The sequence below is a fragment of the Lissotriton helveticus genome, chromosome 3_1 (genome assembly GCF_964261635.1).
Source record: "Lissotriton helveticus chromosome 3_1, aLisHel1.1, whole genome shotgun sequence".
NCBI lineage: Eukaryota > Metazoa > Chordata > Amphibia > Caudata > Salamandridae > Lissotriton > Lissotriton helveticus.
In genome coordinates, this window is record NC_136061.1 from 1,951,424,511 (window position 1) to 1,951,446,725 (window position 22,215).

Here is a 22,215-nt window from a genome sequence, read left to right on the forward strand (position 1 = left end):
TTTTTTCCTATGGGATTTTTGAAAATTCTATGTCGAATAACTTTGGCGTTTGAGGACAGAATTGGCTGAAATTTTCAGGAAAATGGAACATTTTGTTTCTGAGCAGCCCCTGAAAATTTGGGGGGGGTTTCGTCAAGGGGGGGCCGAGAAAAAAGGGGGGTCCCAAAACGTGTTTTTCCCATGCAATTTTCCATAGGGCGGTTGGCCTCACTTTTAGCCCGAACGGCTGAATGGATTTACACCAAACTTGGCAAAATTGTAGGGACTGGTAGCCCGATGTGCCTTTGCTATGTCTCAAGATATAGGCTCCAGTGGTTTTTACGAAAATTAACTTTGAAAAATATATATTGGGCTACATATATGTTGGAGCCCAAATGTAGCCCAATGTAGCCCAATGTAGCCCAAAGATGGCCACCAGAGACAAAAAAAAACAAATGTAGCCCAAATATCAGCCAGATGTAGCCCAACTATAGCCCAATGACAGAATGTCCCAGAGTGTTCTAAAGAACAACTAGAGTGCTAACAGTCCTACTTATTACAAAGGTATGGCACACCTGAAGCCATCTTGATTGGAATAAAGTGGTAACTCTTAAAACATTTAATTTAAAAAGGAACAAAATGAGGGGGTTCATTTTGCCATAGAAAGTATGATTAGCGAATATATGACGAAATCCCGCATACCATCAGTCCGCAAAAAAAATCCTGCATGTACTATTAGGCCGCAAATTAAAATAACGAAAACTTTTAGAACGAATATGCCTTTAGCATACACTAAACAACTAAACTACCCTAAACCCTAAAACATTACCCCCAGCATGACCCTACACTACACAAACAGTACAACACTACCCTAAAACACTACCCCCAGCATGACCCTACACTACACAAACACTACAACACTACCCTAAACCCTAAAACACTACCCCCAGCATGACCCTACACTATGCAAACACTACAACACTACCCAAAACCCTAAAACACTACACCCCAGCATGACCCTACACTACGCAAACACTACAACACTACCCTAAACCCTAAAACACTACCCCCAGCATGACCCTACACTACACAAACACTACAACACAACCCTAAACCCTAAAACACTACCCCCAGCATGACCCTACACTACACAAACACTACAACACTACCCTAAACCCTAAAACACTACCCCCAGCATGACCCTACACTACACAAACACTACAACACAACCCTAAACCCTAAAACACTACACCCCAGCATGACCCTACACTACGCAAACACAACACTACCCTAAACCCTAAAACACTACCCCCAGCATGACCCTACACTACGCAAACACTACAACACTACGCAAAACCCTAAAACACTACACCCCAGCATGACCCTACACTACGCAAACACTACAACACTACCCTAAACCCTAAAACACTACCCCGAGCATGACCCTACACTTCGCAAACACTACAACACTACCCTAAACCCTAAAACACTACCCCCAGCATGACCCTACACTACGCAAACACTACAACACTACCCAAAACCCTAAAACACTACACCCCAGCATGACCCTACACTACGCAAACACTACAACACTACCCTAAACCCTAAAACACTAGCCCCAGCATGACCCTACACTACGCAAACACTACAACACAACCCTAAACCCTAAAACACTACCCCCAGCATGACCCTACACTAAACAACCACCACAACTCTACACTACACTAACACAACACTACACTACACAACACTACACTACACAATCACTAACCCACGAAAAAATTAACACAAACCCACTTACCTCTCTCGTCATCGTGGTTTTCACAACGCAAATGCATTTACCATACATGCCTTTAAAACGTAATTCTTTGTAAAGGCATGCGCGATAAATGCACATGCGTTTTGAAAAAATGCGGGATAATGGTATGCGAGGTCAATGACCTTGCGGGATAATGGTATGCGGACTGAAAGTCTGCGGGATAAAAAATGCGGGAAAATGGCTGCAAACCATGATTAGCAGCAGACTTCCCTGGTGAGCACTAGCTTTACTACAGTGATCTAATGAGCAACTAGAGTGCTAACATTCAGAATTTATGGCAAATGTGTGACACATCTGAATGCCTTCTTGATAGAACCAAAGTAAACAAGCATTGAAAATGCAATAGATCTCGCCCTCGTTTAAGTTAAAGCCATTCTGTTTGTAATGAGGTGGCTTTTTAGCTTTGCTTTTATTAGTGTTTTTAAAACTTTCATGTAAATAACATGCATATGTATGCATATATGTATATGTATGCATGCATTTATATTTATATAGATATGCAGATTATATATGTTTATATATGTATATTACCTACTGGCGATAGCCAGTGGGTATATATAGTTAGGATTTTTTCTCTATGGGATTTCTGAAAATTCTATGTTTAATAACTTTGGCGTTTGTGGACGGAATTGGCTGAAATTTTCAGGAAAATGGCACATTTTGTTTCTGAGCAGCCCCTAAAAATTTTGGGGGGGGGTTTGTTAAGGGGGGGCCGAGAAAAAAGGGGGGTCCCAAAACACGTTTTTCCCATTCATTTTTCCATAGGGCGGTTGGACTCACTTTTAGCTCGAACGGCTGAATAGATTTACATGAAACTTGGCAAAATTGTAGATATGGTTTGCCCGACGTGCCTTTGCTATGTCTCAATATATGTGCTCCAGTGGATTTTGAGAAATTACGTTTAAAAAAATATATATATCTGTGACAGCGCTCCGGTTAGCGCTCCGGTTCGCGTACCTGACGCGTAACGGAACTTCGCGAAGTGAAGCTGATTGGCTCTCCGGTGTCTGTCAACATTCTAAACAGTCCGGAGCGGCCACCATCTTGTCTCTCGGTAGGATCGAGAGACAAGATGTGGTTAAAAACGAAGGGGGAAATGAAGGAAAGGGGGCAAGGTAGACCCCTCCTGACCCCCTAGGATTGATGAGGGGGATATTAAAGTGCCCCGCGGGGCAAAAAATAAAAAAAACATTTTTTTTTGCGATTTTACGCCGTAGAGGCGCGTCCCGGTACGCAAACCGGGCAGCTAACCGGCAGCGTAGCTGTCAACATTGTAAACAGTCCGGAGCGGCCGCCATCTTGTCTCTCGGTAGGTTCGAGAGACAAGATGTGGTGAAAAAAGAAGGGGGAAATGAAGGAAAGGGGGCAAGGTAAACCCCTCCTGACCCCCTAGGATTGATGAGGGGGATATTAAAGTCCCCCGCGATTTTTCGCGGTAGAGGCGCTTCCCGGTACGCGAACCGGGCAGCTAACCGGCAGCGTAACGGGAGTCCGCCATCTTGTGTTTTTGGAGCGTCCGGTTCGCGTACCGGGTAGCGTCCCGGTAAGCGTAACAAGGGGAAAACCAAGAGAAACAGTAAAAAAAAAATGAAGGGAATAGATTTCCAGCAAACTTGGCAAAATTGTAGGGACTGTTTGTTTGATGTGCCTTTGCAAGGCCTCAAGATATGTGCACGTGTGGATTTTGTCTAATTAAGGTTAAAAAAAATATATATATCTGTAAGCGTGCTCCGGCACGCTTACGTTACGGGTTTTGTTTGCGCTGCAGAGCCGATACGTCACGGTTATGCGACGCGTCATGAGGCGTCTCACGTGGCTACGTGATACGTCACGTAATAAAGAATATATTTTACAGCTATAGATATTAACTTTTAAAAAACCAATGAAATTCACTGAAAAAACCATAGGTTATAGACCATATATAGTTAGGAATTTGCATTTACAAAACCTTGAAAATTCACTGAAAAAACCATAGGTTAGAGACCATATATAGTTAGCTGGACATTTTATTGACATAAAACCAATGAAATTCCATATATAGTTAGTTGCACTAACTATATATCGCGCACCCGCAATCCACTGCTGATGTCACATATTACTCATGACATGGTCAGTGACATCACTGATGACATCACTGATGACATCTCAAATGACATCACTGATGACATCTCAAATGACATCACTGATGACATCATGACACACCAATACCAGTTACTACATACGCACTCACTCATTCCTACGTCTACACACACATTCACTCATTCACCCATACAATCACTCATACATACAGTCACTCATTATTACAACACTATCATATGCACTCATACACCTATGCAGACACTCGCACACTGCCACTCATCCATGGAGTTACTCACGCACCTAGTCAGTCCTGTAAAGAATCAATCACACTTCCATTTCCTCATCTATACAGTTAAACACAGAACACCATACTTTTTCACACATATACCCACACATACTTACTCTCTTATACAATCACTGATACAAGTACACATTGATATGCACAGAGTCACACACCTCCCAGCCAGCCACACACACACACTCAGTCTTCCATACATCCACTCATTCTTCAATATGTAAAACATATTTAAACTTTACAAAAACACAGACACTAGATGTCATCAGTGATGTCATTTGAGATGTCATCAGTGATGTCATCAGTGATGTCATTTGAGATGTCATCAGTGATGTCACTGACCATGTCATGAATGATGTAATATGTGACATCATCAGCAGTGGATTGCGGGTGCGCGATATATAGTTAGTGCAACTAACTATATATGGAATTTCATTGGTTTTATGTCAATAAAATGTCCAGCTAACTATATATGGTCTCTAACCTATGGTTTTTTCAGTGAATATATATATATATATATAATATTAATGTAAAGCACCGTCCACTAGAGGTGCATTTCTATACATTGATGATGTTCTATATCTCTTGCAATGCACTAATGGATCATTAATCACATTTACTCTTGACTAACGAGTCTCCACCCAACTCTTGCAATGCAGTAATGGGCCATTAATCAGATTTACTATTTACTCAGTAGCCGCCGCCCAACTCTTGCAACGTACTAATGGAACATTAATCAAATTTACTATTGGCTCAATAGTCGCCACCCGACTGCTATTTACACTTATGGTGGAAAGTCTAGTATTGCGTTATTTGGACATGACGGTTTGCACTAAAGATGCCTTCCTTTTTCATTGTGAGCCTTCGTAAATTCATTGCGTTGTTCTTCCACCAGTGTTTGATGACAAAGACCAGTCATACTCTGCTGTCCCTGGGGTGCCTTTAATATCCCTTCACCCCAAATGGAGCTATAGGGATGAAAGCTGTAGCCAACGTGGTTAGGGGCACAAAGGAGGCGGTGCGTAGACTACCTAGAGTATCAGAAACTGGGATTTTGCAACGTGTATCTGGGGTTTGAAACTCTGGTGGCCTGGCATTCACCACGCTGCAAATTCCAGTGCCTCAATGGAGTCTCTGGAGCAAATTGATGGGATCAGCCTATGTGCCACCTAATAGGAGCTGACATGTGACGGCTTGGGGGCAAGGGAGTGGGGAAGCGTCTGTCATACATTGTCAGGGAGCTTAGTACCCACATGACGAAAGAACTGGGAGCCGTGCCCAAAGCTGCACTTGAGGGCACTTCAGATTTTGGATGGAAATATCAAAGTATAAGCCATCTTCCTGACTTCCCCCACACCACTCTCACATACTTGAACACCCATTCACAGACTCCGCGCCTCAGACAGAGAAAACACACACAAACACATACCCACCCACCAAGCAAAGCGGTGAACATCTTTCATTGTTTGCATGTCCTGAGCGGACTATCGCATAGAGCTGCCAAAAGTCAACATTTTTGATGTAGACGTCATGGTTCTCGGATAATTGTAAAAGTTGCAGCTCCAGGGGATGTCGGATGTTCCAGTTTCGAAATAATCACAGGTGATGGGATCCAGGTTTATTCAGACGTGGTCAGCCAGGTTGGCTTCACACGCTGCGGTCCTCTGGGATTTAAAATGTCCTTGGCCTGCTTCACTTGCTTTGTGTGGCTGATTGTGAATCCTATGGCGCAGGCTCGCCTGTCTGAGAACTCATCTTATCACCGTGATGAATAGAACAAAGACGGCCGGAAATAAAACGTATGACCCGGACGTTATTCATAATTTTCTTCAGGAGAAACATAAGAAGTGATTTTTTTTATGACGTCACACTTAAAACAAATGTGTGCAGTGCAGAAGTCTGAATGGTCTGGTAGTTGGCCAAATTCAGCCATGTAATGTCTTGAGCAGAGGCCTTGGACTTGAGGTACAGCTTGTTATGTGTGATATCTACAATAAAGGACGGCTTAGCTGTGGTTGTTCATCTCATCTTACGGGGAAAGGTAGGGAGCAGAGTTAATGTTATTTATGTGTGATGTAGTTACTAAAGATCATAGGGTTTACATCAGTAAAGCCCAGGGCACTACATTCAGATTTTACATGTATGATCAGCAGACACACCCATGGCAGTAAACTAAGGTTGTTAATTTGTGACGCCTATAATGAATTCCAGGGACCTGGACTAAGGTTGTTCTTTTGAAGCGGCGGCATTATTAAGGCTGGGTGTTAAGTACAGTTGTTTATGTGATATCATAATAAAAAAAGTCAGTGAACAGATGTATTTTTTTTTATCGGTGGTGTCATCTGAATTTTGAGGTTGGAAATTTGAGATGTCATAAGTGAAAGTTAAAGGACTGAGTTAAAATGTTCAATATTTAGCAGTTAGAGTGACAGTGCTGAGCTAAGGGTGTTTGCAAATAAGTTTGCTCTTCGAGTTAAGAGCCCTCTGCTGAGATGATCTGTGTAAATTTGCTGGCCAAGTGTTTAAAAGATGGGAGGGTTGACTATGTATTTGTAAGACCAGTAATTTACATTAATATAAAACTAAACAAATTCCAAGTGAATCAGTGCAGTCCAAGGTGCCTAGCCAAGGGTTATTCATTTCTCATGTGATCCATAACAGCCAGGACGGTGATCTAACCAGGTGTTGAATCTCACCATCTGAATCTCAATTATCCAGGCCTTGTTTAGAGGCGGGTGCCAATGGGTCGGTCATCTGCCAATGATCGGTGGATGCCCCACCTGCCCAACTCCTAGTTCTCCCATCTCATTAAATGCCTAGAGCCTCTTCTGGCTCCTTTGAGGGAGACTCCTTCATGTGGTCCCACCTGCAACATTTTGGAGGATTTTTTTGAAATGTGGTAAACATTATGGATGCTTCCTATGCCACTATTGCATGGAACGCCGGCTAGTATTGAGCAATTTCCCTGAAAGCTGTGTCACAGAGATGGCAGAAGCGCTTTTCATGAAAATTCCCTCTTAATCAAGCAGGGGTGCAGTGTTGTTAGCAAAGGCGAGGCGTCTGCTGTCCCATCGGTTTGGTAGCCCACCCAGCATTCTTTAAATTTATGGGCCACTAAAATGTGGGACTTGTGATTACAAGCTTCCTGACCTAACTTCCCACATAAATGGATGAATTAGGGAATTCTGAATAAAAGCTGGACCCCATTTTTATTTTTCAGGCTTCCCTTATTTTAAAAAATGAACAAAAATCCCTTCCTTTTCTGTGTCGCCTTTCAGGTGACGCCTCCATTGCGCATGCGCTGCTGCTAGCGCTGGTCTCATTTTAACTTGCTCTGCTTTTGATTTAATTTATTCATTTTTTACTCGTTTTTGCTGATTTTAGCGGGATTAGGCTGGGCTTTCCATTCTCCCATCCCTCTCACCGCACATAACGGAATAAACATCGCCGTTTTGGCGAGTCCGGGTCCCGGGGGTTGCTTTGCCCAGGAGCCATCTTTGATTGGGCTACTTTCAACTTTGACGGGCGCCATCTTGGACCGCCCTCACGATCGCGCTGGGCCTGGAGGGCCTATTTAAGGCGATCCTACCCTCATCTCTGCCTTGACAGGTGACGCCTCCATTGCGCATGCGCTGCTGCTAGCGCTGGTCTCATTTTAACTTGCTCTGCTTTTGATTTAATTTATTCATTTTTTACTCGTTTTTGCTGATTTTAGCGGGATTAGGCTGGGCTTTCCATTCTCCCATCCCTCTCACCGCACATAACGGAATAAACATCGCCGTTTTGGCGAGTCCGGGTCCCGGGGGTTGCTTTGCCCAGGAGCCATCTTTGATTGGGCTACTTTCAACTTTGACGGGCGCCATCTTGGACCGCCCTCACGATCTCGCTGGGCCTGGAGGGCCTATTTAAAGCTCTCCTCTACCGCGCAGCGGGACGCGCAGATGGGTCGCCCTCGCTTAGCCGGAGTCGTGCCTGAGTCCTGCCCGTCTGCGCCCGTCTGCGCCCGTCCGCGCTGAGGACGGGCTGCAGGCCGGGCTATTAACTGCCAACGCGACCTCAGGTACGTTAAACCGGAATAGCTATGTTTGCTATCCATCTGCAATTCTCCACTCACTGAGACCCCGTATTTCCATTGATTGTGCTACATGTATCCTGCCTTGTCACAACTTCTTATGTTCCGGCTGTGGTTTTTCCACTGGCAAAATGCGGCTCTCCAAAACTCAACAGTACATTAAACACTGTAGGGGGAAAAGGAAGCCCAAGAAGGGTGGTATCTCTCCTCCCTCTTTGCTCCATTTTTGGAGCTTAAACTGTAGATCGCTCCCTAAGAATAAATTAGACATTTATGATTTCTTAATTGAGGAATCGCCGGACGCCCTATTTTTGACCGAGACCTGGATTCATGGTAGTTCGGGTCCAGACATCGCCGCAGCGATTCCACCTAACTATGTTATGGTACATCAGGATAGACCCTCAGGTAAAGGAGGTGGAATTGCTATTATTTTCAAATCCACCTACCAATGTAAACTGGAGGCGTTACATCTCCCAGGTAGTGAAGCTGCATTATTTAAACTCACGATCAATCCCCGACTGACGCTCTCTGGCCTGTTAATTTATCGGCCACCGGGGAATGCTGCTTCTTGGATTCCTTTACTTGTGGATTGTCTATCAACTATACTCTTGAAATCAAATAATTTCACCATACTTGGTGATTTAAATATCCATCTAGATGATGTCAATAATTCCCTCACTAAATCGTTTTTGTCTGATCTTGAGGTTTTCAACCTCAAACTTTACAATATTGGAGCTACTCATCTTGCCGGCCATTTGCTGGACCCAGTCATCTCCACTCTTCCATTTGATTGTTCTCATCCGGCACGCCCGCTGGTATGGTCTGACCATTACGCTGTACCTTTTGTGTTACCGCCCGGTCTTTTTATAGCTAATGATTACGTAGAGGAAACAAAACCTTCACATCGATGGGACAGGATTGACATAGCTGCTTTTAATCTGCATCTAACTGAGACTATCCCTTCTCTCAGTAACATTGAGCAAAATTTGAATGCCCCTATTTCCAAGTGGCTAGCTGATGCAGTATCTATTCATGCTCCTTGCTCTGGCAGCAAATTCCGATCCTTGCGTCCCCCAGCACCTTGGTACTCGGATGAGTTAAAAATCCAACGTGTTAAATGTAAAGCTTTGGAGAGGAAGTGGAGAAAGTCCTATTCCACTCCCTCTAAACTGATTTACAAGGATGGGCTAAAGGCTTATCATGCCAACTGTAAACGGGCCAAAGCTGCTTACATTACCTCTACCATCACTTCAGTGCAGAATTGTCCTCGGACTCTTTTTGCCACTGTTAAGAAACTTACAGGTGCTGACACTGTTCCCGCGTTGCCGGCTCTAGATGGCATACACTGCAATAACATTGCGGATTTTTTTGTATCGAAGGTTCAGGGCATTCACCAATCCCTAGCTTCTATTTCACCTTCTATGGATTCTTCCTTGCTTGGCTTCTGTTGTAATGTCCCTGCTCCTCCCACCGAGTTTCTGTACAACTGGAAATTATTTGATGATGTGTCTTTTTTATCATGCCTAAAAAGCATTAGGTCAGGCTCTCCCCGGGACCCTGTCCCCATGAAGATACTAAAGCAACTCGACCTTGAACCACGTAGATTTCTAATGAGGCTACTTAACATCTCCCTCAGCGAATCGCGTGTTGAACAGGTTTGGAAACATGCCATGGTCGTTCCCTTACAAAAAAAATCTGGTGTGGACATTACTAACCTGGCCAACTTTAGGCCCATATCCCTGCTGCCAGCTTGTTCTAAAATACTAGAACGCCATATTAACATCCAGCTAAATGAGTTTGTTCAAAAAACAGGATATCTTCATCCATCCCAATCAGGCTTTCGCGCCAACTATTCCACCGAATCCGCACTTCTGGGGGTGACTGAGCGACTCCGACACGGTATTGATAGCGGTGAGACCTTTGCGCTTATCCTTTTGGATTTAAGCGCGGCTTTTGATACCGTGTCGCACTCTATTCTACTGGAGTCCCTTCACTCCCTCGGTGTTGCTGGATCTGCGCTTGCCTGGTTGGCCTCATTTCTTAATGAGCGTACATTCCAGGTTTTTTCAAACAAAGCTGAATCGGCGATCTGTCCATCTGCGTACGGCGTCCCTCAGGGGTCTATATTGAGCCCTTTGTTGTTCAATATTTACATCAGACCCCTTGCTTCTATCGTTGAGGACGCCGGTCTGTCCATATACTCATATGCAGACGATACGCAGATTGTGTTTTCCCTGTCTGGCAGCAGGGTCCAGGATACCTCTGCCCTTAAAATCGGCCTTTCTCGGGTAGCTGCCTGGATGCAGGCTAATCTGTTAAAACTTAACGGTGAAAAGACCGAGGTTATTATACTTGGCAAACACAAAGATCTGTGGGGCTCCAGACACTGGCCCAGTGACATGGGTCCATTGCCTACCCCCGTGCCAGTTGCTCGTAACCTCTGCTTTTTAATCGACGAGAAACTCTCGATGCGACAGCAGGCAACTAAGGTCGCTGCAATCTGCTTTAATACCTTACGCTGGTTGCAGAAGATCCTATGGATGTTGCCTGAGTCCACTCGTCGAATGGTTGTTCAGGCTCTTGTAATGTCCCGTATCGACTACGGTAATGTGCTTTATTTGGGAGCCGATAAAGCCACTATGAATGTTCTCCAGGTTGTACAGAACTCAGCTGCCCGCCTGTTGTGCAATGTCCCACGAAGAATGTCTGCTACGCAAGCCCTGTGTGACCTTCATTGGTTAAAAATTCCCGACCGCGTGGCTTTCAAAACTTTGTGTCTTCTGTTCAAGATTCGCCAGGGCTCTGCCCCCACTTATCTGCACAATCTTGTTCAGGATTACCAGCCCTGTCGTCCCCTCAGGTCATCTAATCAAGCCAACCTTGTAGTTCCCAGAATTCGTTTGGCAAAAATGGGAGGCCGCTCATTTGCCCATTTGGGGCCGAAGATGTGGAATGCTCTTCCGCTGGCGCTAAAAATGGAGACTAATCTTTTTGCTTTTCGCTAAAAACTGAAAACTTTGTTGTTTAACTGATCACGGCTCTGTGTATTCTTTATTCAGCAATCACCTGTCTTTTCTTCTTCAGTCTGTCCCTGGCGCCGGGAAACCCATTACGGGTAGCTGTGCGCAATATAAATTTAATAAATAATAATAATAAATAATAGTGTGACCATTGTGTGGATATACGTGGGGTTGCTTTCAAAATTACTGAGCTATACATATTTTTATTTTTATTTAGGGCCTTATTTAGTGGTGCCTACCAGGTGGTGCCTACACTGCCTGTATGGTGGCCACCCCAAATTGTTTGGGGCAAAAGTGCTCTAGTGGACACAGTGGAAGCACTTTATGTAACACTGCAAAAGACAGGCTCACCAGCCTCCCAAGCAGGCTGAAATAGCCAACATATTTCAGGGATTGTTGTAAAATCTCCAAGCGTTCCCGGGACTAGGCTTTTTCATTTTTTTTAAAGGACAGCCAAGCTACTTTTTGTCATGCCTGGCAGAAACCAATTGTTGGAGACCCAGCCTTAAATACGCCTGGTAGCCCGATGCCTTTCACTAGATGGTCCTTCAGCTGCTAGCCCACCATAAAGGGGCTTCATAGGCAGAGCTGACTGGGACACGGACGTCAGAAAAACAGCAGCTCATTCCCTTGTAAAGGCGGTGGGCAAATTGTCAGGTGAGATGGGGCCCTCTTAATGCCCACCCCTAAACATCCCTTTGATGTTTTTTGCACAAAGGCTGTTTTTTCGCCAGAGGGGAATTCTACCCATATCATCTTGCATTTTGTTTCCTTTCATGGTGGCTGGGTGGAACCATTTTAGCCCAGGTTCACATTCTCTTTCCTACAATAATCATATGCCATATCATCATTTAGCGTAAAAGGCCATTTATTAGGACAAGGCTGAAAAACATTTAATCAACGAGAACATAACATTAACATCAAAACATCTGTAATCTGTCATTCCCTCTTTCACCACATTTCCACTCCAGTGGCCCATACCATGCTTCATTCTTTCCCCCTTTCACTCACTGGCCTCTTTCCATTCTCCAATCTCTCTTTCTCGTCCCTTCCCAAACATCCTCCAGTAAAAACTCTTTGAACTGTTCGAAGATTCCCTCACACCGCCTTCCTTTGCCTCTGCTGCCTTCAACCCCATGGGGTGGATCTGCCCGTATGTGTAGCTCTACCCCCAAAATACTGCCTACACCCTTGCAACCTGTCCTGTACCGGTAAACGCAGTTAACATTATCCCCATAAGCCACATTTTGCAGGGTGGGTGGACCTTTTTATTTCTTTAACTGACCCCAGTGGTGCTCAGGAGTCAGGAAGAGGCAGAACACGCCACTCCTGATTCCCGTATAGCTAAACTAAAACCTGCCCCTTCCCCCAACCTACCTATACTCTTCCTGGCAGTGCTCCCTAAAAGAATTGTCCTGGGGTTAAGATTAGTCTGTGACTTTCTCTTCCCCAGGGGCCCTTCATTCACATCTCTTCTTTTGGTATTTTCTCTCCAACTCTTGTTTTTTAGGCTTTCCCCTTATGTATCCTCTGCTTCCCTGCCACCCTTTCTATCATCTTCCCTCCACCACATTCACCTGTCCCGACATTGGTGACTTTTTATTTCTGCTTCCTCCGAATTCTGCGTGCTCCCCGTTCTAAGCCCTGTCTGCCCGCCTTTTCTGTGACGGTAAATTTACAATGATTTTTTTCTTTTTGTTTGCTTAACTTTACTGAAATGTGTTGTTAAAACAAGATTCATTTTTTCCACCTTTTGTCGTGATTTCTATTTTTGTGGTCTAATTTTCCTGAACCATGACAATCTACGCAGAACATGTTTGTTCGGATGCAGGATGAATCACTGAATACACACAGGCGTCTGTATTGTGAAAGAAGGATTAAGTGAAGGTAGTTGAGGCTCGTGCTGGGAAGAGATCAGTGATGCTTACATACTAAGTAGGACGTTGTGTTTGATGCTGTTTGAACATCAAGCTGTAGAAATTACAGCTTTTGAATCTACTGCCAGTACTTATTACACAGCTGAGTCGTACTCTTGTGAAGTCTTACAAGGATAAAAGATGGAGCCTCATTCACAAAATTGGAAATTGTTACCTGTCTAAGAAACTTTAGGACACTCCAGAGATTTATTTCCGGAAACAAGGGCTGTTTGTGTCTGTTGGGTTTCACTGCTGCAGGGATTTAAGATAAAAATAGTAAAGATTAAAACAACTCCTAAGCAGGCCATTAGTAGGAAAGTTTAGTTGCGTGTGCACATTCATTTATTCTAGTCTTTTTTTTATTGAAGAACATTATATAAAATACATCACTGCCAGACATGCAAGAATTACTAAGAGGTTTAAACAGAGATGAGATTTCTGCAAATATATAAATGCATAAATAAAGATTGAATATAGGCAATACACAAGTAAAATATGCTGGGTTTCATTGTTATAAGATAAAGGAAGGAAAGAGTAAAGAGAGAAGGAAGGGGAGGGAGAGAGAGAAACAAGAATAGAAGTATTGAGTCGGATTGAGATATAAGAAAAAAAGAAGTAGCAAGAACAAATTTAATTATGCATAAATGCAGGTCAAGTACATATAACAAAATAAAAATTGATATTTATTAGCTGTAATGAGAAGAATTGTTAGTCAAAGCAATACAAGATAAATAGTTAGTGCCAACCTTATCCTTTTGCGTTCAGTTGATAACTGTACTGAGCTTATAGTTGTCTAGCCTATGATGATGGCACACTAAATTCCACTAGCATGGACTAGTGATATTGTCTGTGGACATCCAGTTGGATGTGACATGTATGGCAATTGAAGCTAGAAGATCTACTAAATTCCCCAAATTCTGTTGGTAGACCAGACATCATGCATGCGGCCCAGAAACAGAACATCATGTGAAAGGTGTATGAGAACCTGAAAAATAGCATTAATGTTTTCCCAAACCAGAGGCTAAAAATTTGAATTTGGCAAGAAAGAAAATATAAACATATGTTCCCTAGGTGTGAATTGCATCGCCAGCAAATGTCTTGGTGAATAAGTGTAGCCTTGAACAAATAAACAGGAGTATAAGTAAATCGATTATAAAAAAAGTATGTAGTCTGTGTAAAAGTAGTTTTCTGAGAACTCATTATACAGGGTAACATAGTACATGGGAGAGTGTAGGAGGTAGATAACTCATTCAATGACATAAAAGAACCTGAGTGGAATAGCTGTGGGTTGAGGAATATTCATTTGTTCCTCCAAGCGTTCCTTTGTAGAGGCTTCCCTTTTTAGGTTTTGCCTGGCGAAAAGATGCGCTCTGCGCATCTTTTTCGCGCAGGCGAAAACCTGATGAGAACTGTAGTGTGGGTTTGGGTCGGCCCTCGTCATTCATTGGCTGGCTCCATAAATGGAGCCTAGCCATTGGACGAGGGGCCTGTCCGTCAATGCCGGACCAGATTCGGGGGCGTTCCCGAGATTCTTTGGCTTTTGCCGACGTCACGCGACGTCAGCCGAAAGCCGGGAACGCCCCCGAATCTGGTCCGGCATTGCCGGGACCTGCCTTTTTTTTTTTGCTGACGTGTCGGGTTTCCTTGTTGGGAATGCCGCGTGACCTTCTGAGGAATATGCATTGGAAATCTCTGCCTATCCCAGCTCTCAATGTGTACTCCTGGGCGTGTTCGTGAACTCCAGAAAGTATTCCATTTACACTGCGGTGTAGGTGTAAAACTGTGACAACCGGTTTACTACTTTCTTTGTGAATACGGGCTTCAGCCTTCCACCTCCGCAGCAGCATCGTTTGTTTACCGCCAAAATGATTAAATAAAATACCGCCGCTATTCATAAACGGTAAATAACGCAACATAAACCTCGCACTTCTGCCCTCGGACTCCGAGGCTATAAATGTCTTTTTCTCGCTCCGAGCTCTCCATGAGTGTGAGCAGAAGAGTGGTTTAATCCCACACCAGGGGACCCGGTGAGATTCACAAAAGAGACAGAAACACACCCGTCGGCATAAACATAACAACACAACAACAACCTCTAAAAGCGCCTTGACGGGCTCTTTGTAAGACCTCGGCAGCGCTGCTTAAATGCGCCACTGCACCGCCGAGTGCGGCTTTCTTAATATATTCTTTGGGCCTCAATGAAAAGTAACACATTTATAACAAACTACTCACAACATTTTTTGTGCACGGAATAATTCCACAACATATGTGTTTATGTTGGGGGTTGCGCCCCCACTCCTTTTTATGTTATATTCCATTTTAAAATTCGGATTTTACGTGGATGTTAACACATTTCACCCCTAAAATGTGAAATATTTGCTCACGGTCGCATCCCTATGTCGCACGCCACCATTCGGGCAGTTACTAGGCGCTTTGCATGGTAGGCGAATTATATGACTAAAACCAGCGGGTATATTTAGGTTGGAAGGATGAAAGCCGAGTCGGCCTTTCAGGGTGTCGAACCCGAGACCAGAGCTTTCACGGACGCGTTATTAGGAGTAGGTGGATCAACCCACCGTGCTATCCGCGTGGCTTACTTCTGGTTTTTAGTTTTCTATATGTATTAATTTTTGTATTTCTGTATCCTTGTATTTCATACAACCTGACAACTCACGGAAAGTTCGGCGCACTGCGCCTGAAGACAAACAGGCCCTCTGCAGCAGATCACACAATGCGCTGGTGCCACTGCCTGCACCCCCCAGATACTGCATGCTCGGAGCAGGACCCCCCCCCCCCCAACCCCCTCCGGGGCCCCCTGCACCCCCAGATACTGCATGATCAGAGCAGGAACCACACCCACCTCTCCCAGGAGGTGTAGGAAGCTCTCCCAGGTGTATCCTGGGTATTTTTTGTCGTTCCCAGGGTGGGAGGTCTCCGTCTCCGTCAATACCTTGAAAATAAACACCCGAAAGCGCGTTATCCCTTATTGTGGCTGTTGAACCCCAATTATTGCAAGTAAAAGTCAACAGTGCATACCCAGACAGAACCGCGGATCTGGGGGGTGGTCGGGGTGGGGGCGGGGCGTGGTGTTGTGCGTGTCTCCCAGACTTGTTATTTCCAAAACCTTTACTTCTCCTGAGATAGCTTTCTGATTCTGGGAGGTGGGGGTCACCAGATGCTTATGGGGCTGTCTCTGTGGGGTTGGGGCTGTGAGATCCAGTATCTTCTGGTGCCCCCCTCCCTTAGAATGCAGCTCGGCCTTGCGGGCAGGGTCCACCCTGTGCGTGTCAGCTTGTGTTTCTGTTCAGTTATGAGTGTTGTGCAGTCGCTATTTGTTTAGAAGCTGTTACTAAAACCTGCCAAAAATATACCTTGGCCCACACACTAGTGAACAGTGCACTAAACGACTTAATGATTGTGTGACTAAGCCGTCCACAACAAGCCTTGTATGTTTTTAGTCTAACATGTATGCTTATGTGGTTTAAGGTGAGTCAGTGTGAAATTCATTCTAAACACAAACACATTAATGAAGGATTGTGTTGCATTTCTCTAAAACGTGTTGCTCACATTAAAATTGTGCTGAATTTGTGTGCACGTGTGAGAGAGAGACTGGGTGTTGTGTGGATGTTGCTTTGTATTCTGCGTGTTATTTGTGTTTCTCTGTGTTACTATCTGCATTATTGTGTGCTTTGTTGTGTAGTGGTTTGTGTGTGTGTGGTGCTGAGTGTTGCTGTGCATGTTCTGTGTGTGTGTGTGTATGTTGCTATCTGAGCTGCTGTGTGGACTGTGTGCCCTGTGTGTGTGTTTTGGACAGGTGGGGGCCTGTGCGTGTCTTGCCCACAGCTGCCCTCTCTCCCAGCTGCTCTCACTCCAGGCCTCGGCTCTAGACCATACTTTTACACCCCCCACTACACATTTGTAGAGGTCAGACTGCTATCCCTACATGGAGGGTGAAAGATGCCTTGCGCCCAGTGTCAAGGAAAGAAAAAGTAAAGAAAGAACATAGAAAGAGAGGAAAACAGAGGTGAAGAAAGGCAACGAAGAAAGACAAGCAAGACAGAAAAGAAAGAGAGAATGGAAAGAAGACAGAAATAAAGGCATAAAAAGTATCTAAAGAATGACGGAGAGTGGTGGTGAAAGGTGGTACTTAAGAGGTAGAAAGCAGGAAATAGAATGACATTCGCAGCCTTTGATAGAGTTAGCCACAATGATCTTCTGTACACAGATTGGAGCGGTCTGGTAATAGATATGAAACCCGACTTCTCAGTCACTGAGGTTAAAAAAACGCTAAAGGGCCTGAATCTCACAAGAGCAGCAGGCCCTGATAACCTTCCAGCACTGATTATCAAAACACATCCAGACTGGTGGGCTAAATTCTTCGCAAACATGTTCCAAATTATTCTAGATACTGGGAAATTCCCTGATACCTGGAAAGGGGCAATAATACGGCCCATACATAAGAAAGGGGACATGAATAGGGCATTAGGTACTGTCGAATTGCAGGGATGAGATGTTTAAAGGAGAGATTGTGATTTTCATCCTCCATTAAGTTCCAGCCCAGATTACACAAGCGACAAGTGAAAACAAATGCAGGCATCGGCTGAAATACGTATGACGCAACAATTTTTTTTCTTCAAATGAAAAACTTCTAAGTGTAATTGTCCTATTTCAGCTATATTATTTTTTTCTCTGGGGGTAAATATGTATCCCTGTTGGGAAACCTTTTACGGTATACTGCTATAATTTAGTTGCCATTCGTATTACTTGTTAGATGTCTCAGTGGGAGAGGCCAAGGAGTGTATAATCATGACATCTCCAATCCATGCTTTATGTTTCTGAGTAAGTATGATGTACCCTGGCAGTTAGTGGAGGAAGATAAGAGAAGTGTTGCCAATTCGAATTTGGGTTGAAATAATTATAACACCAGTGCGTTTAGGTCTAATAGCGATGGTTTTAATGCACATAATCATTACTTTCAGTAAGGGCATACTACCATTTCACACTGGTCTCTTTATTACCGGACTGCAGTGCCCATTATTAGCAATGTTCAAAAAGGCTACTGTACATTTATTGTGAAAGTGCAAGTACGAGAGAACGGTCACTGCTACGAGGTCAAAAACTGAATGGGCATAGTCTGTCGTATTTAATATAAAAGGTGGGTTCAAACAATAACTTTCAGTGTCAAAGGATTGCACTACTGTGCAGGACATCACATTGTGTTGCTTTCAAGGAAGCCCGCTGCATGTCTTTTCCCATGCCTAATACATACGAGTCTGACACTACTTAACCACCAGCTTAGAAGTAATGTCTAATCAGGGAATCTCGAGTTTACTGTATGGTACAGGCCTTTGTTTCTCCTGAAGGGCTGAAGAAGACTCACTTACATTTCCGGGAAGTATGTGCTATATTTGTACAGTTCCATCCTACAGACCTTCCAATCAATGTTTTTTCTGCAACAGCCCCTTATCTGGAAGGTCGTAGGCAGCGTCCTCTGTATTCCCACCCTCAGGCCATGCATCTGTGTTCTTCGGTTCATGGTTCAAGATGTAGCGCTAACATGACTATCACAGATCTGTAATGGGGCTTTCAGCCTGCTAGGAAGGTCTGTCTAATAACACTGGTAAAAGCTGTCTGACTACGGGTGTTGCCCTACACCTCAAACCAGAAGGCCACTTAAAGTCATGGCACGAAGCACGCAGATGTCTAGAAGTGCTGGGACCTCTGTAAATGAGTTACAAACGCGAGAATCTGAAATTGTGTCCTTCCTGGCCATTTCTTTAGCACAAGAGGCTGACCTTGGTGGTTCTGGCTGTGTGGGTGTGTGTGGCTCTGGGTGTGTGGGGGTGTGTGGCTCTGGGTGTGTGGGGGTGTGTGGCTCTGGGTGTGTGGGTGTGTGTGGCTCTGGGTGTGTGGGTGTGTGGCTCTGGGTGTGTGGGTGTGTGTGTGTGGCTCTGGGTGTGTGGGTGTGTGTGTGTGGATCTGGGTGTGTGGCTCTGGGTGGGTGTGTGTGGGGGGGCTCTGTGTGGCTGTGTGTGGGGGACTCTGTGTGGGTGTGTGTGTGTGGGGGGCTCTGGGTGTGTGTGTGGGGGGGCTCTCTGTGGGTGTTTGTGTGTGTCATTTGCAAGACATTAAGCTATTGGCATTGTAAATGACAATGTTATTTATTTATGTTTAAAAAAAACATAAATAAAAATAATGTCAAGAGCAATGCCAATAGCTCTAACTTTAACAAAGGCAAAACCATTGCATTGTAAATGCTTGTTGTTTACGCCATGCATTATGCCAAATGGGAACATTTAGGAACTTAGTGGAGGGAGTGAGAGGAGGAATGGGAAATGGCTTCAATACGGTGGAAGGAATAGTGTCTAAGCGACCCCACCATGAAAGGTATAAACAATGGAGTTTAGAAAGGTCATCTGTATTTGCTTTAACAGTATCCTTGAGAGTATCACAATACCATATTCCTAAGCACTGAATTTTTGTGCAGTTCCAGGAAAGGCCCAGATCAATAAATGGTTGTTTGAGGCAATAGTTCTTCAATCGCATTACCAAAAAATGTATCAATGTTTAATTTGTAATCCGAAGCATCGGAATAAAGATTTTCATTAAAAAATGCACTGAGAGAGCACTCTGGATGAGACATAACTAGAAAGGTGTCATGAAACTGAAAATCGTCTGAATGCCTTAATTGATGGAGGAATGGTTCCAAAACTAATACAAAAAACAAAGATGACAAGGGACAACCCTGTACAGCTCCTCTGTTGACAGAGAAATAAAGGGATTGCATATCGTTAACTATAACAGATGTGTGGCGAGTAATACAACAAACATATGTTTTAGAAAGTGAGGGCTGATTCCATGCTACTGTAAAGCTTTCATTAAGAATCACCTGTTGAGGCTATCAGCGTGCACATCCATGCGCTAACTCGAAATGATAAAATTGCGCACACCTAACCACGTTTTTTCTGTTTTACAGATGCCATGATGTCGCCGACATCCGGTGCCAAACAGAGCCACTGGTGTAGCGTGGCGTACTGGGAGCATCGCACACGGGTGGGCCGTCTCTATGCCGTTCACGAGCAGTGCGTAAGCATCTTCTATGACCTACCTCAAGGCAGCGGCCTGTGCTTGGGACAACTGCAACTGCAGCACCGCAGCGAGGCCGTGTGCCGCACGCGCAGCAAGATTGGTCAGGGAATCCTGCTGAGCCGCGAGCCTGATGGTGTTTGGGCCTACAACCGCAGTGAGCACCCTGTCTTCGTCAACTCCCCGACCATGGATGGCACTGACGGCCGGGGCCTCGTCGTGCGCAAAGTGCCTCCTGGCTATTCTGCCAAAGTGTTTGACTACGAGCAGCCAGGACTCTCACACCGCACTAGTGTGCTGGGATACACAGACGGACCCTATGATCCGAACAGCGTCCGTATCAGCTTTGCCAAGGGCTGGGGGCCTTGTTACTCTCGACAGTTTATCACCTCGTGCCCTTGCTGGCTAGAGATCCTTCTCCGCACTCACCGATAACCGGTGCGCCACACAGAATATCCCAAATTATCACCTACCTAGATTTAATATAAAGTTTTATATATTATATGAAAATATATATTATACATGTAAATAAGGGGGGCATTTTTACTGTGTCACTATTTATGTACTGTGCAATGTGTGTTTGGACATAAAACAAAACAAAAAATGCACTTTGTCTGAAAAGATACTTTCAAAGGGGGAACGATGCAGCAGAATTGGGCCACAACACCTTGTTTGATCTGAATTGTGTTTTTTCAGATGGTATAGAAATACACAGAGAACTATGCCAGCCACACTTTGATAATAAAAGATTCTCTGTATGGGTTATTTTGTAACTATGTGCTTATTTTTTTGTATGTTGCATTGCGAGAACCTTTATACTCCCAGGCTCGTCTAAGGTAACTCACTAGAGCATCTCAGACTCTCTGCCCTGCCGTTGGAATTCTTACAGAGATATTCGAGATGAGCCACTGTCTTGGTTAATTTACTGGGACAGTGTCTGCTGTCTTGTAGTTTGATGGTCAAGTCATGGTGTTCAGGGCAGAGTTTGATGGAAAGCTTCTGCTGGGAGAATGTTGTAGGTTTTAGTCAAAATTATGTTAAGTGTGATCTTGGACTCCTGGGTCGAGATTTTTCTGGGCCCTGGTCTGCATGGTGAAATCTGCTGAAGGCCCTGGTATTCCAGATTGGAAAACGTTGGAAGCCCAGTCTTCATGGAACGGTTTGTTGGGACCACATTCCGTTGGGCAGAGGTTTCTTTCGTGCCCTAGTTTGTGGGAAGGAATGTGTTTGGGACAACAGTCTTCTGGGGGAATACTAATGAAGCCCTCCCTCATTTGAAAAGAGGATTTTTGTGAGGACACCTCCTGATGCAGTTAGTCTCGGTCTACTGGAGTGGGTTTTTTTGGGAAGCTCAAGGCTGCTGGGTAGAGTTTGAGAGCCACCTGTCTGCTGGCAGGGAAGTAGCCAGAAAATAAATGTAAATGCTCATCACTTAAAACTAAGCCTCCAATGCCACAGAGAGAGCAGCTCAAGTAAACCTGACCTTTCCTATAATTGTTTCATTTACCTTTACTTCCACCCGTCTATACCTTCATCCTCCTACCCTTTCATCCACCTCAATTCTTGCATGCTCTTTCAGTTTTCCATCTGTACACACTTCTTCCATCTTTTCTTCTTCCCATCCATTTCCTGACCATTTTATCCATCCATCGTTTTTACTCGTTCATGCATACTGCCACCATGCCATCCTTCCAATTGTCATTGTGTTCATTAATCCATAATGCCCAACCTAGTTGGTGCATCCTTAACATGTTTTCTGCCCTCGGGTTGGTCACAGGGGACAAAAACAGAGTCAGTTCAGTACGAACAGTGTCTGAACACCAGCAGTAGATGCTTTATGAATGAGGTTTCAGGAATTGATCATTTGCAGAGCTCTATGATAAAATGTATTATTCTCAAGTATTAGTATTATTCCACAAGCTCATTTGTTTAAGGGTTGTGCTGTGAGCGGC

General features: G+C 44.4%; 1 protein-coding gene across 1 annotated transcript in view; it reads left to right on the forward strand.

The window, feature by feature from the left end:
- SMAD6 (SMAD family member 6) overlaps positions 1–21,028 on the forward strand; it is a 145,196-nt gene extending 124,168 nt beyond the window's left edge. Inside the window, exon 4 of the mRNA XM_078683043.1 lies at positions 20,154–21,028. Within this exon, the coding sequence (XP_078539169.1) occupies positions 20,154–20,698 (545 nt within the window). The 3' untranslated portion in view covers positions 20,699–21,028. The remainder of the gene's footprint in view (positions 1–20,153) is intronic.
- The last annotated feature ends 1,187 nt before the right edge of the window (positions 21,029–22,215 follow it).